This window comes from Uloborus diversus, chromosome 10 (genome assembly GCF_026930045.1).
Source record: "Uloborus diversus isolate 005 chromosome 10, Udiv.v.3.1, whole genome shotgun sequence".
NCBI classification, from domain to species: Eukaryota; Metazoa; Arthropoda; class Arachnida; order Araneae; family Uloboridae; genus Uloborus; species Uloborus diversus.
The window spans coordinates 37070310-37082647 of NC_072740.1; the positions used below are offsets into that span (position 1 = coordinate 37070310).

The 12338-nt window shown below is 32.1% G+C and overlaps 1 protein-coding gene across 1 annotated transcript in view; it reads right to left on the bottom strand.

Annotated features, from left to right (window-relative positions):
• The window catches only part of LOC129231373 (uncharacterized), a gene marked incomplete in the record, with an annotated part of 298238 nt that overhangs the window by 59220 nt on the left and 226680 nt on the right, over positions 1-12338 (bottom strand). The window contains 1 exon segment of the mRNA XM_054865670.1: positions 6546-6760. Coding sequence (XP_054721645.1) covers positions 6546-6760 — 215 coding nt within the window.

A 12338-nucleotide genomic window follows, 5' to 3' on the forward strand; every position in this document is an offset into this window, starting at 1 on the left:
AATGGTCATGATGGACATTTGTGTTTGGGTTGAACGTCTGATGGTTCATAGAGATGAAAAAAGCGCTATGACAGCTGATCAGACAATCACTCTGTCATCACGATCTGTTGTGACCCTAGATCGACCGCTACCATCCTGACGCTGAACTCTGCCATTTTCCACCCATCTTTGCCAGTATCTTCGAATTGCCGCATCGCTTCGACTCAAATGACGAGCTATTCTCCGATTTGACCAACCGGCCTCTTTCAATCCAATGATACGACTTTTTTTAAACTCTGACAGTTGCTCGTAATGAGTACGAACCATGCGGCGAGGCATTTTGAAGTTGTTGAAAAGTGGTCTGACTATCAATGAAACCTAAAGTTTTAACAACTGTTGAAGAACTGCTCTTTATATACATCTGCTGGATGCACAGTTTCGATGCGCTGGTGATCAAACTATCCATTCATTGGGCACCAAATTTTAATCATTTGCATATCTGGTCATAACACTCATGCATACACAATTTCAAAGCAATCGGTTGATTGCTTCTTGGTGCGTCGATGTTTTTGTTATAGAGTGTAAGTGTTGAGTATTAAATATGGTATTTACTTTCTAGGTAGATCGTGAAACGGCAAATTAATCCGCGAGTTTAAAATAAATGCAAGAAATTTTATTTCAGTTGACATTTTATTAGCATTTTTTATTACTTATACGGAAAAATGAAAAACCTCTCAGGAAATATTTAGTGGTAAAAGCTGGGCTTAGGTTTTTTAAAAAAAAAGATTTATTTACTGTTTAGTTCTAGTTTGGTCGCATACAGCCACAAACCGCAATCATCATTAAGGTAGGCGAACACTCTAATTTTCGAAAAAAATCGAATTTGAGATTTAGAGAAATTCAGAGAGCCTCAGTTTTCTTCTTTCTAAATCCGCAATTGGTTTTTAAATCGGTGAATTATTGAGAAAACTAGAAGAAATTTACTGCACTACTTATAACTGAAATTTATTTTTTCTTCCTTAATTATCTCATAACTACGTTTTCAAATTTTTATTTACTCCAACTTTTCTAGTGGAAAAAAAATTAACTCTAAAGCTTTAAAACTTTGCAAACAAGGTAATTTATTACATTAATGTGATATAAACCTCAAAAAGTTACTGTGCATGCAATAAGTGGTTTTGAAATAATCATCGATTAAACTTAGACGGCAAAAAACACGTTTTTCGGGGGAAATTTTCAAACATGTTCCCATGAAACCTGTTTTCAGTTAATTATTTTCAAATTGGAGGGTCATATCACTCTGTGGTATATCACAAAAAGATAGAATGGTAGTTTTTTGCAAAAAAATATTTCTTTTTTATTAAAAAAAATCTATCGAAATTTGAAATTAAAAAGTACTCAAAATGTGTTATTTATGTCATACTTAATAATCGTATAAAGTTTTAGAAAGGTGCAATGAATGTTGAACAAAAAAATATTTAGGGTGTTCGCCTACCAAGCTTCTTTCTTTAGTTGATCTTCAGGTAAGTTAAACTCGAAAACTTTTTTCGCGAAAAAAAAAAGACGTTGTTAGTCCCGGAAAAGACTATACAGCAAAGTTTGCTGGTTAATTCCTTTTTTAGTACTAATTGAGAAGTTAATTAAGAAGGTTTTGCACTACATTTGTATCAATGTTGGGTTACACGGTATACTACTCTATTTCTTTTGTCTGAATTAAATCCTTGAGTTATCAACACAGCTTTGTTGACTTCTTAGCATTTAGCCACGCACCTCTAAGATAATTTTCGTATCACAATGGTGCGCGTACCAACAATTGAAAACCACTTATTGATGTAAACGAGTCATTCGAACAATGCCAACGAAACTATTCGTTTCTAACATGAGTCACTAGAACCTTTCAGATATGTGTTTAATTAAGTTACCAAAATGTAAATCGCCTTGCTGAAAGAATGTTTTTCGTCAATGTTTTGTTTATAAGTAATCCACACAGTATGATGTTTTAAGTTTTGAAGCAAACGAATATTTCACAAAAAACTGAAAGAGATCGTATATTAATTAAAATGTTGCTCTTTACGTATTTGCTGATGTCATTTCTTTAGCTTCAAAATAAATATTTTTTCTTTAAACTTCTAAAGAGCTATTTGTTAACCAGTAACTGCCAACAATTAATTAGAAAGTTTAATTAGCTTGGACGATTTCGCATACTTTTGTTGAAAGATTCCAATGATTTGATAACTAATTCTTTACTTCTGAAGAAAACCGTTAACGCTCATGCCGGATATTATGATACTGTTTGCTTTCTTGTTCACTGTAGCTACTCTTTTGAAACCATTTTGCTTTCCCAATTTTAATATTTTTACTGTCCGGGTCAAACTCGAAAAATATTTCGCAATATTTGTTTTGATGAGCCGAATTAAATAAGTTTTGTGTAATAACAAGAAGTATCTGCCAGCATGTAAAGTTATAATTTTTAAATTTACACAGTGCATATCGGGGAAAGGATAAAGAACAGACTATAGGACAGCCAGAAATCATTCCTTACAGTGCTTTAAAAAAAACATATTTAATAAATTTGTTTAAGTTTTTAGCCTAGTATGTAATTTCTGTAATTCCTTTATATCTAAAAAGAAAGCTTTTAAAATAAAACATGGTATATATTTCACTGGTCAACAAAAAAAATCTTCACACTAAAATATTTTTCAATCTGTATTTCTGAAAGTAAACAAAATAAAACAATATCTCAAAATGCTTAAAGGGTGTGAATGATTTTCGAAATATTCGAGTGATAATTCTTCAGTTACATTTGTCTTGCGACTCTTCAAAACAAACAATGAACCCAGAAACATCTTTTTTGTCGTCGATCATTTTATTTTATCTTCTGCGAATTTAAATCCTACTCTGAGGGCATGGATACTTGTTGCTTTAGGTTTTGAAATATTTTTAAGATAGGTAATCGCAAAATATCAAAATTTAGAACTAATCTCCTAATTTCCCTGGAGAATAACTACATGCGTACAACAAAAGGAGCCCTCTGCTTAATCCCAGGGGTATAGCTAAGAAAGGTATAAAAGAGACTCCAAGTCCCCATCCTTCCCCTAGCGTTTTCCCGAAATCACCTGTAATCAACACCTGATCAGGTTCCTTAAACATAATAGACAGATATTCAAATGCCAACATCCAACCCTTATACTTGATTTTCTTACTATTCAGAAGTTGAAATCAGAATGGAATTTAAAAACACTTTACTACTGCTATATTTTGGAACGTTTGATAATGTTTCGAAATAACAAAAAAAAATCTTATTTAAAATTGTTATCCCATTTTTTAAAATAGTAGATTTTGACAGTTTTTAGTAAATTTTATGGGATTAATTACTAATTGAGACATCTACTTTTTTTAAACACCGTACTTTATTCCCATTATGAATTGGAATGAAAGAAAGTACAATTTATATATTGTGGTAATTTTAAAACAGTAAAAAAAAAAAAAAAAAAGAAAAAAAAAAGAAAGAAGCAAAAACAATATTTCATTTCAGTAAAGCGTGCATAAAATAATAAATAAAATAACGCTCAAGATATTATAATTTTCCTTGCGTATATTGTGTGTATCGGATATTTTTCATGATCAAATTTTAAGTAAAGTATTTGGTTGGCATAATTTTTGTTTCTTAAGATAGGCATATACAAAACTGTTTTGTTGATAATTACTTACTGTATTACATATTGCAGTGAATCAAAATACTCATTTAACATTTACTAGTAAAATAAATACCTGCTTAGTAAGAAATTACAGTTCAAACTGTATGCGATAAACAATTTTAAAGGTATCTCTTATGCATTTTAGTAGTAAAACAAAATATAAATATACGTAAACATATTTTTAGATATTAAAATCATTCTATGTATCGAATGAGCAGCTAAGGGTTAAATGATAACGCTCGTTTTTAATCGTAAACTCTGGTTTACATATAACATTAATTAGAAATGATTGTGTCAGGAACTTTTGCGCAAAATTTTCTTCTTTTCTCCGCAATTTTTTTAATGTTTTTATTTCCAAAAACATTTAATTCATGCATAAAAATAAAGTTAAATAAACAAAAACATCATGAATATAAACATACCTGCGAAACAATTAAGCACACTAACTTTTTAAAAAAATATTATCATTCCCTTAAAAACAAATTAATAGCAAACTATTTAAAAAAATTTAAAAAAAATGTAAAACTACACTGATAAATTAAATATGAAAAATTAAAAAGAAAAAAACTTGTATAATGACTCATATATCATATGATAAATATCTTAAATTTCTTCTAATTAAAAATAAGACGTTCATGAAAAAAGAAAATCATGAGTTTGATTTCTTCGCTTTATCTAAGCTTGAAAATAGCGGCCACTGTATGGACATCTTTCACAAATTTCATCTCGGGTTTAAATGCTAGGATGCTAAGAAACAAGCTTCCATGGAAAGTTTAAAAATATATAGGTGAAACATTATACGGATGCTATATAAAATTGATTAAAAAATCAGATAATATCTTGATAACATAAATTAAAATGCAACATACGCTTCTTAAAATGCAATAAGTTACGTCCCCTTGATTTATAAAAGAGTACGAGTGCATCCCTCTCTCCTCAAAAGCACTCCTGACATACTTATTAACTATTCTATAAGAATTAGCAGTAATGGTTAAACAGAAGCGTCTCGTTTGGCCACTGCCATTCGATGCACTACAAATCTCCCCTCAGTACACCAGAACCTAGGTGAAGATAGTCTAAAGCGGGTAGACATGCGTATGCCGCCGCATGGTGTGCAAGCTGCGATGTATGCGCATTTCGTGTTCAAACTAACACCCCCGAGTTTCAATCAGTCACAGCGATGCAGCAGTAAAGCGACATGGCGTAACCAGACTTAAAATAAGAAAAATGATACATATCTAAAAAAAACTGAAGGTATGTAACTTGTGATTAGTCAAAGACCAGTTTATTTTTTAAAATGTCAATAATATTACGTTATTCTGACACCATCCACCTACAAAGTACGATGGTAATTTTGCTTGTTTATTTTTTTCAAGTCCAAGGTTATAATTATTATTTTTAAAAAAATGCCTTCGGACAAACAATGTAGGGCATAGTGGGTATAAGATGTAATCATATATTTATTTATAATTTCTTGACACAAAAGAACACATCTATTTCAATAGAATAAGTATAACTTTACAATTGTATTGTTTTTTAATGATGGCATTTTAAGGATGATTAGTCTATGAATTTTAACAGGTATTTCTTTATGTTTTATAAAAAAAAGTGCTGATTTTCAATTTAAATTCTATAAGATTTTTTTTTTAAATTTTTATAATGGCAGTTAGCTAGTCAATTGATTAAATTTTTATAACTTCATATTTGCTTAGCAAATGAACAAAATCAGAATTAATTAAGCTTACCCACTTTTCCAAACGGTTTACCCACTTTAGGTCCCCTGGTAGGAAAAAGCGGGTTTTTCAAGCGTTTTTAATATTTGGTAATCAATAAATATTGGGTTTGAAATAGTTCAAAAATCACTTTTTATTTTGAAGTTCAAGAGCTCTGCTGGGAAATAAAACCGAAATGTTTGCAATAAAAATCCAAAAACTACAACTTTCGAGCGTTCTTCGTTAACCTACCCTCTTTGGGCCAAACTTCCCTATGCGAAAAGTACAAAAGCGCTTGCCAATGGAAGGACCATCCGCAAGACATTCCGTCAAAGTAAAAATTGCTATGTTCAAGGTAACCCGATAAGGAATCGGGAAAACCAGCACAGCACCAAGTCCTTTCAGTGCCCACTTTCGGCAATATTGGTACAGAAATCGCGGTTGACGGCTCATCGGCCGAAGCAGTGAGTGGTATACTATACGAAGCATTTTACACTTAAAAATGCATCCAAACTGATTAAGAGTTCAAGAAAAAAACAATCGAATAGGCAAGCTTTGATTTAGAACAATAAAGGGAAGTTAATGGTTCAATAAATATCTCTAAGCATTAAACGACCAATAAAATGCGATTTCTTATTTTGAAATAACCATGCATAAAGAAGAATCTTACTAATAAATACTTTCATAATTAGAAATAACGTTATATCCCCGCTGACAATGCGTTGTTATGCATTTAATACTAGAGTCAGCATAACATACATTATGCGGAGCCAGAGTCCGATTAAATCGTACCTCTTATCGCTTCTATTTGCTTAAGCTACGTTAGATATTTTTGAACCTTACTAGTTTTTTCGCACTGGAACTGTTTTACTGACGTTTTTATTATTTTTAGTTATGTCTGAATTTTCTTTTTATTTTCTAATCAGATAAGTTGTACTATAGCGATAGCTGACCACTTACTGGTAGTCTGCAAACTACCTGTGTTTAAACTCAAATAGATGTGCATAAGGCTTTTAAAAAAAACCTCTGCGTTTTTCATGAATGATTTTTCATGAAGTGAATTTTTTTAAAGATATTTATATCACATTTAAATAAGAAATTAAACTGTTATTTTAACTGCTTACTTTCTGCCAGAAAAAAAAATGACTTTACTTACATCAACTCTGATTCCTGGCAAGGGAAGGAACTGTCCTGGTGGCCAGTCATTTGGAACGTAACGATAAAATTCTACATCGTTTTTGTACCACTTGACTGAATATAGTTGCTCATCATCTAGTTCGTAGCTGCACGTCAGTTCGACTGATTCCCCCAAAATTGTTGGAGAGGGAACATCAAGCATGACGATGCGAAATGCCTTTGTCAATACCAAGGCTGAAAAATACATTTTATGGAAATTAATAAGCTTTCTTCAAATACACAAACATATACGAAATGAATAAATAACTTTGGGAAACAAATTAACAGTAGTCAGTAAAGTAGGAAAATCACAAATTATTATATTGATAACAGACGAGTGTTTCGAGGTATCAAGGAACCCATTTTCAATTCAAAGAAGTGCGAGCTTTAAGATATAAAGTCATTCGAGAAAGAATGAAAAGCTTTTCTCGAATGTTAGCAATATAAAGTTAATGTTTTAAAGGTTAGTGACATACAATAATTACACTGGTAAACAAAAGTTTTGTTTCATGAAACATTTCTAGTGTTCCTAGGGGAATTTTTATCGCTGATTTCAAACATCGACTTAGGTTTTTTCCATCACCCACAGTTTTTGTGTCATAGGTTTTAAGCTATTTATTTGTCCCATGTTTTCTTAGACCATGCAATGATAGAAACTAATACACTGTAAAACGAAGATTTTGTTAAATGAAATTTTTATGGTTTTTCTACGGTAGTTTTTGACGATGAATTTAAATATCCAATCAGAATTTTCCCATCACACACATTTTTGTGCAATTATAGGCTTATGGGGTTTTATTTTCCCCATGTTTTCCTATATTACGTAATAATAAAAACTCATAACTAACAATTAAAATCCTGTTATAAAAACGTGAAGTGTGGAGATTGATAGTCAAGTTTGCTGATACTGAAGTGGTAACATGGTAGTCAGTTTTAATAGGTTTAAGCAATAATAAAGTCCATTTTCGTCATATACGCTACTTAAATACAATATTTTCTGTAATATTATATTTGAAAGCAGACACAGAGAACTCATAGATTTTACTCTAAGGGCAACTTTAGGGTACTTTAAAGTAATGAAAGCATGTATATAGCTTCATAATACAATTTCATTTAATTAATATTTTTGAAGACCCAGAATTCCTAGTTTTCATAACGTATCTGTGAATTTTCTTAATCGAGTTATATTCAAATGCCATAACATAATGTTTTCCAAGAATAAAATGTACTAAATGTTATTTGCAATGTATGTCAATGAATTATATCTAAAACTTCAGTGATCACAAAAATCCTAGTTTTCATAATGTATCCGTTAATTTTTTTAGTCGAGTTATATTCCAAGGCCATAACATAATGTTTTCCAAAACTAAAATGCACTAAATGTTATTAACAATGTATGTCAACGAATTATGTCTAAAACTTCAATGATCACAAACAAAGTAACGTTTAATCAATTTAACCTATATTCTTATCACTTTTAACTTATAAAAATGACTCATTATAATAAAAAATAACAAAACCAATACGCCTTTAGAGATCACATACGTCTGGAACATGCTCTTTTATAAACATTGACTTATTCAATTCAAGAAATTGTTGCCACATCACTCAAACGAAAACACTACTAGCTAAAGTTGAGAAAAATAATTGAATTCGGAGAGCGAGCTATTACATCACTTTCTACTTTCCCTTCAGAATGATTAAGAAACCACAACAATTGGAAGATTAAATCAAGGTCTTTGCTGCCAACAAAGGCTGCTTTATCAAATGCCTTGAGGCTTTTATTTAATAATTCGAGTTGCGTAGAAATATTATTTTACTCTTTGGATTTACGGGGAGAAAGTGAAAGAGAATTTAACAGATCACCTTTAGAGTCTAAATTAAAATGTAAATGTTTCATTTAATACTTTTGTGGTGGGCAGTTTCTGGAGTTTCTAAAGAGATTATAGCAAAGATAATGGGTTTTGTCATAGAATGAATAAAAGCTAATTAAGGTGTGAAAGAAATGAAAGAATTGTGTTTAAATTGGTTTGATTTGCGGATTGAAGTTCAGCTAGATTTTTAACTATATATTGCTGAAAATTTGTCTAACTTTATATATCAAATGTGTTAAAACTATACTCACATTCCCATTGTTTTGTATTAAGAAATAATAGGCATTGAAACATTTAAAAATAAGTTATTTGAACAGTTTTGTTTATTTTTAATTTCGATCATTTCTGAATAAATATATTAAGAAAATTGGAACAACTGTAAATTCAAACTTTTGCCGTTTACTTATGAGCAGAAAATTTAACAATCTTCGCTTTTGATGCTTAATTTATACACAAAAACGAGGAAGAACACTGACATTGTACTGTATTAAAACAAATTATTTCCAATTTTAAAAGTTAAATTTTTTGTGCAATCCGATTTCTCAACAGAAATAAAATGAATCTCTTAGAAAATAGATCAAATGCTTCAGATCATTCGTTTAATCATTGGAAAATGCTTTAAAAAAATTAGAATACGGGGAAACCCCGGTTTTACCTTTCTCAAGGGATTGCAAAAGTGCTGTGCACCACTTTTTTACTTACATACCTGCATTATCAATGAGCCTAATCCTCGATATTGCAAAAAAGTCGATATTAAAGAAAAGCGAAACAATTGCATCATACATTCATTGCAAACTTTTGCAAGTATATCAAAAGTAAGTCCGTAAAAGTAATAAATGATAACTTCATGCTGCTCTAACGTAGCATATTTGAACTGTCCGTTATTGACCTCTTCATTACGAAAGAATTGCAAAGCAAAAAATAAACGAGCTAAATACGCAAAGCATTACTAACAGATTGCTGCTATTGATCAATGACTAGAAAGTCGCCCGTCAAGGTAAGACGGTTCAAAGTTGCTTCTACTCTTCAACATTTTAACGAAGTAATTCACTATTTAGTGATATTTTGATAGTTGAAATTTAGTGGATTAACCCTAAACTCCAGTAGATAGCGTTAATAGTTGACCACTTTTTCGTTTCTTCATTTTCCTAAAAAAAGTATTACTAGTAAAACAGTTAAGTGACCAGATCCAGTTCAGCCTTGTCGAAATAAGCCATTTCCCTGCATGTCAAACATCATGCCTGGAGGCGCCCAGGAGAGCGATGGAATCCACACCTTACTATCGCCCGCAATACTGCCCGACAACAACGAGTTATGGTCTTGGGTGCCATTTCTTTTGACAGCTGGACACCTTTAGCTGTGATCAGTGGCACTATTAGAGCCCGACGGGACGTAGACAAAATTCTGCGCCCCGTTGTTCCGCCATTTTCAGTACAGCATCCTAGACTTGCATATCAACAAGTTAATGCCCGACCGCATACGGCAAGAACTCAACTTAATACCTACGATTTATCAAAACTCCTCCATTTTCAGTTAGATCACCTGATATGTCTCCAATCGAACATGTTTGGGTTTTGATGTATAGGCGACTTCGGCCGTTTGAGATTGTGGCTGATATAACACGGCAACTGGAGAGAATGTGGCAAGAAATTCCAGAGGAGGAGATTCGTGAACTTTACCGGTCAATGTCACATTGCATATAGGCTTGCGTAAAAGCCAGATTGCGTCCAACACCATACTGAATAGTTTATTGTATGCAGTCGTAGCTCATTAATAAAACATGCAACTTGTTTGAAATTTTAAACGTTTATTTCGTTGTACATGAATATTACACCTACCAAATTTCATGCCATTCGGATAACTACTTCTTGGCTTATCGTTTATTATGTCTTAGAGTGCATATAAATAAATATAGACATAATGTAGATATAGAAAAACACAGATTGATAGTTGCAAAGAAAATAGCAAATATTTTTCATGAACTAATATTTTCATAGATTGATAGAAAATGAAAAATATAGACCGATTGAGATAGATTGCTAAATGCTCTTGAAATTTACAGATAGGTATGTATTGATAAATATGGAGATGATAGACACATTTAGAGACACAGAGATGTAATACGCAAATTGATAAATATATAATGATAGGTATATTTAAATAGATAAAACTACAGATGCATAGAAACAACTGAAAATATTTTTATACCGCCGCCAAATTATTTAGGTAGTCGCCGAAGAGGTATTATTAGGTAGTCGCGTCAAAAAGTGAAGTACATAAAAAGCGAATTGCTTAAAACTTTAAAACATCTGGCCGATAAAGACAGCTTCCCTCAAACTGACCAGGTGAATAACGATTCGTCCGCTCCTGCGTCTAAGTCCATCAAGATATTATTCCATTCGACAGTAATAGATAGACTTGATATGCGTCCATCTGAGGGATACCATGATGACTTCTACTCAGCTGGCACGTAAAACCCTGAGCTAGTTAAATAACTCTGCCTATATCGCTCCAAATATTCTCAATGTGGTAGATATTCCAAGACTTCTTCAGTCAACTTAATGTTGGAAAGCATAAAGACAAGCTGCAGAAACTATGAGCTAAAGCTAGGCGGGCATTATCTTACAACTGTGCTGTACAAGTGCTATTAATTTAAAATAAAAATGTTCTGCTATGCATGGGCGAACTTCAAGCAGGTTGATAGTCCACTGCTGTTCAAGGCGTCTCAAGGCATGCGTTTGCTGACCATCGTGGCTCAGCTTTAAATAAGATTTATTAATGAAGACTAATCTATTCCAGTCAATGATATTCCCGACACCACAGAGATGCGGGCTTGTAAGGGTGAATACATTAATGGTTTCTTCAACGAGTGCAATGAGCGCTGCTTCCTTTTTTTAGCAACGCATTGATGATCCTTGCACTCGCTAAGGTACCAGTTGCATATAGGATGGATTGTAATAATTGATTATAATAGATATTAGTATGCTCGGTGATTGGTCTGTCTCGCTTTAAGTCTCACGTTCTGTCATCGCTTTCGGTCGACCGATTCCTTCTTAGCGCAGTGTTCGGTCATGGTTCAACATTTCCTGCCAACATCTAATATTGACACCACTCCTTCTAAAATGACAGGCGATTTAACGATTTGAGCAATCGGTCTCTTCGAAGTCGAATCGACTCATTAATCAAGATTCTCCCAATTAGACATTCTATTCAAAATACTGACACCTGTGAACGTTACTGCGTTGCAGCGTCAAATGTTTAATTATTAGCAATCAAATACTAAACTCAATTTTCAATTTTCACGAGTTTTTCACGCCATTTTGTATCCAAGTTATAAAATTCATCCCGGTACATATTTTTATTCATTGTAGATAGGGAGAAGCAGGACAAAATCGTACAACCTAGTCAACGTGACTCTTGTCACGTTTACTCAATACGTGCTTCTATGCGATGCAAACATCATCAATTATTGAAGTAGCTACGATAAAGAGTAGTTGTAACTGCATTTCGAGTCTGATGATGTCAGATGTGACTTTTTTTCGTCTTTTTCACAACGTTTTGCCTAATTTTTAGAAAATTACGTCTCAATAATGATCAAGAAAATGTATATTAATGAGTTTTGTAAAAACTAGCACTAAATACAATATTTAAAAACTCTTTTATGCAAAAAAAGAAAGAAAAGCATATGTATGAGCATTTTTGTTTCTTCATTATACAGGTAATAATGACTCTTTAAACTAACAAAACTGAAATTAAATTTTAAAAGATCAATGTAAAAGGTAAAACTATCGTGCGCTACTGAATTATAATATGTAACATGAATAAAATATATGTATTTCATTACCTATACATTTTTTTTCAAATATTGTTAAACATTCGTATTGCGTAATGTTCATATT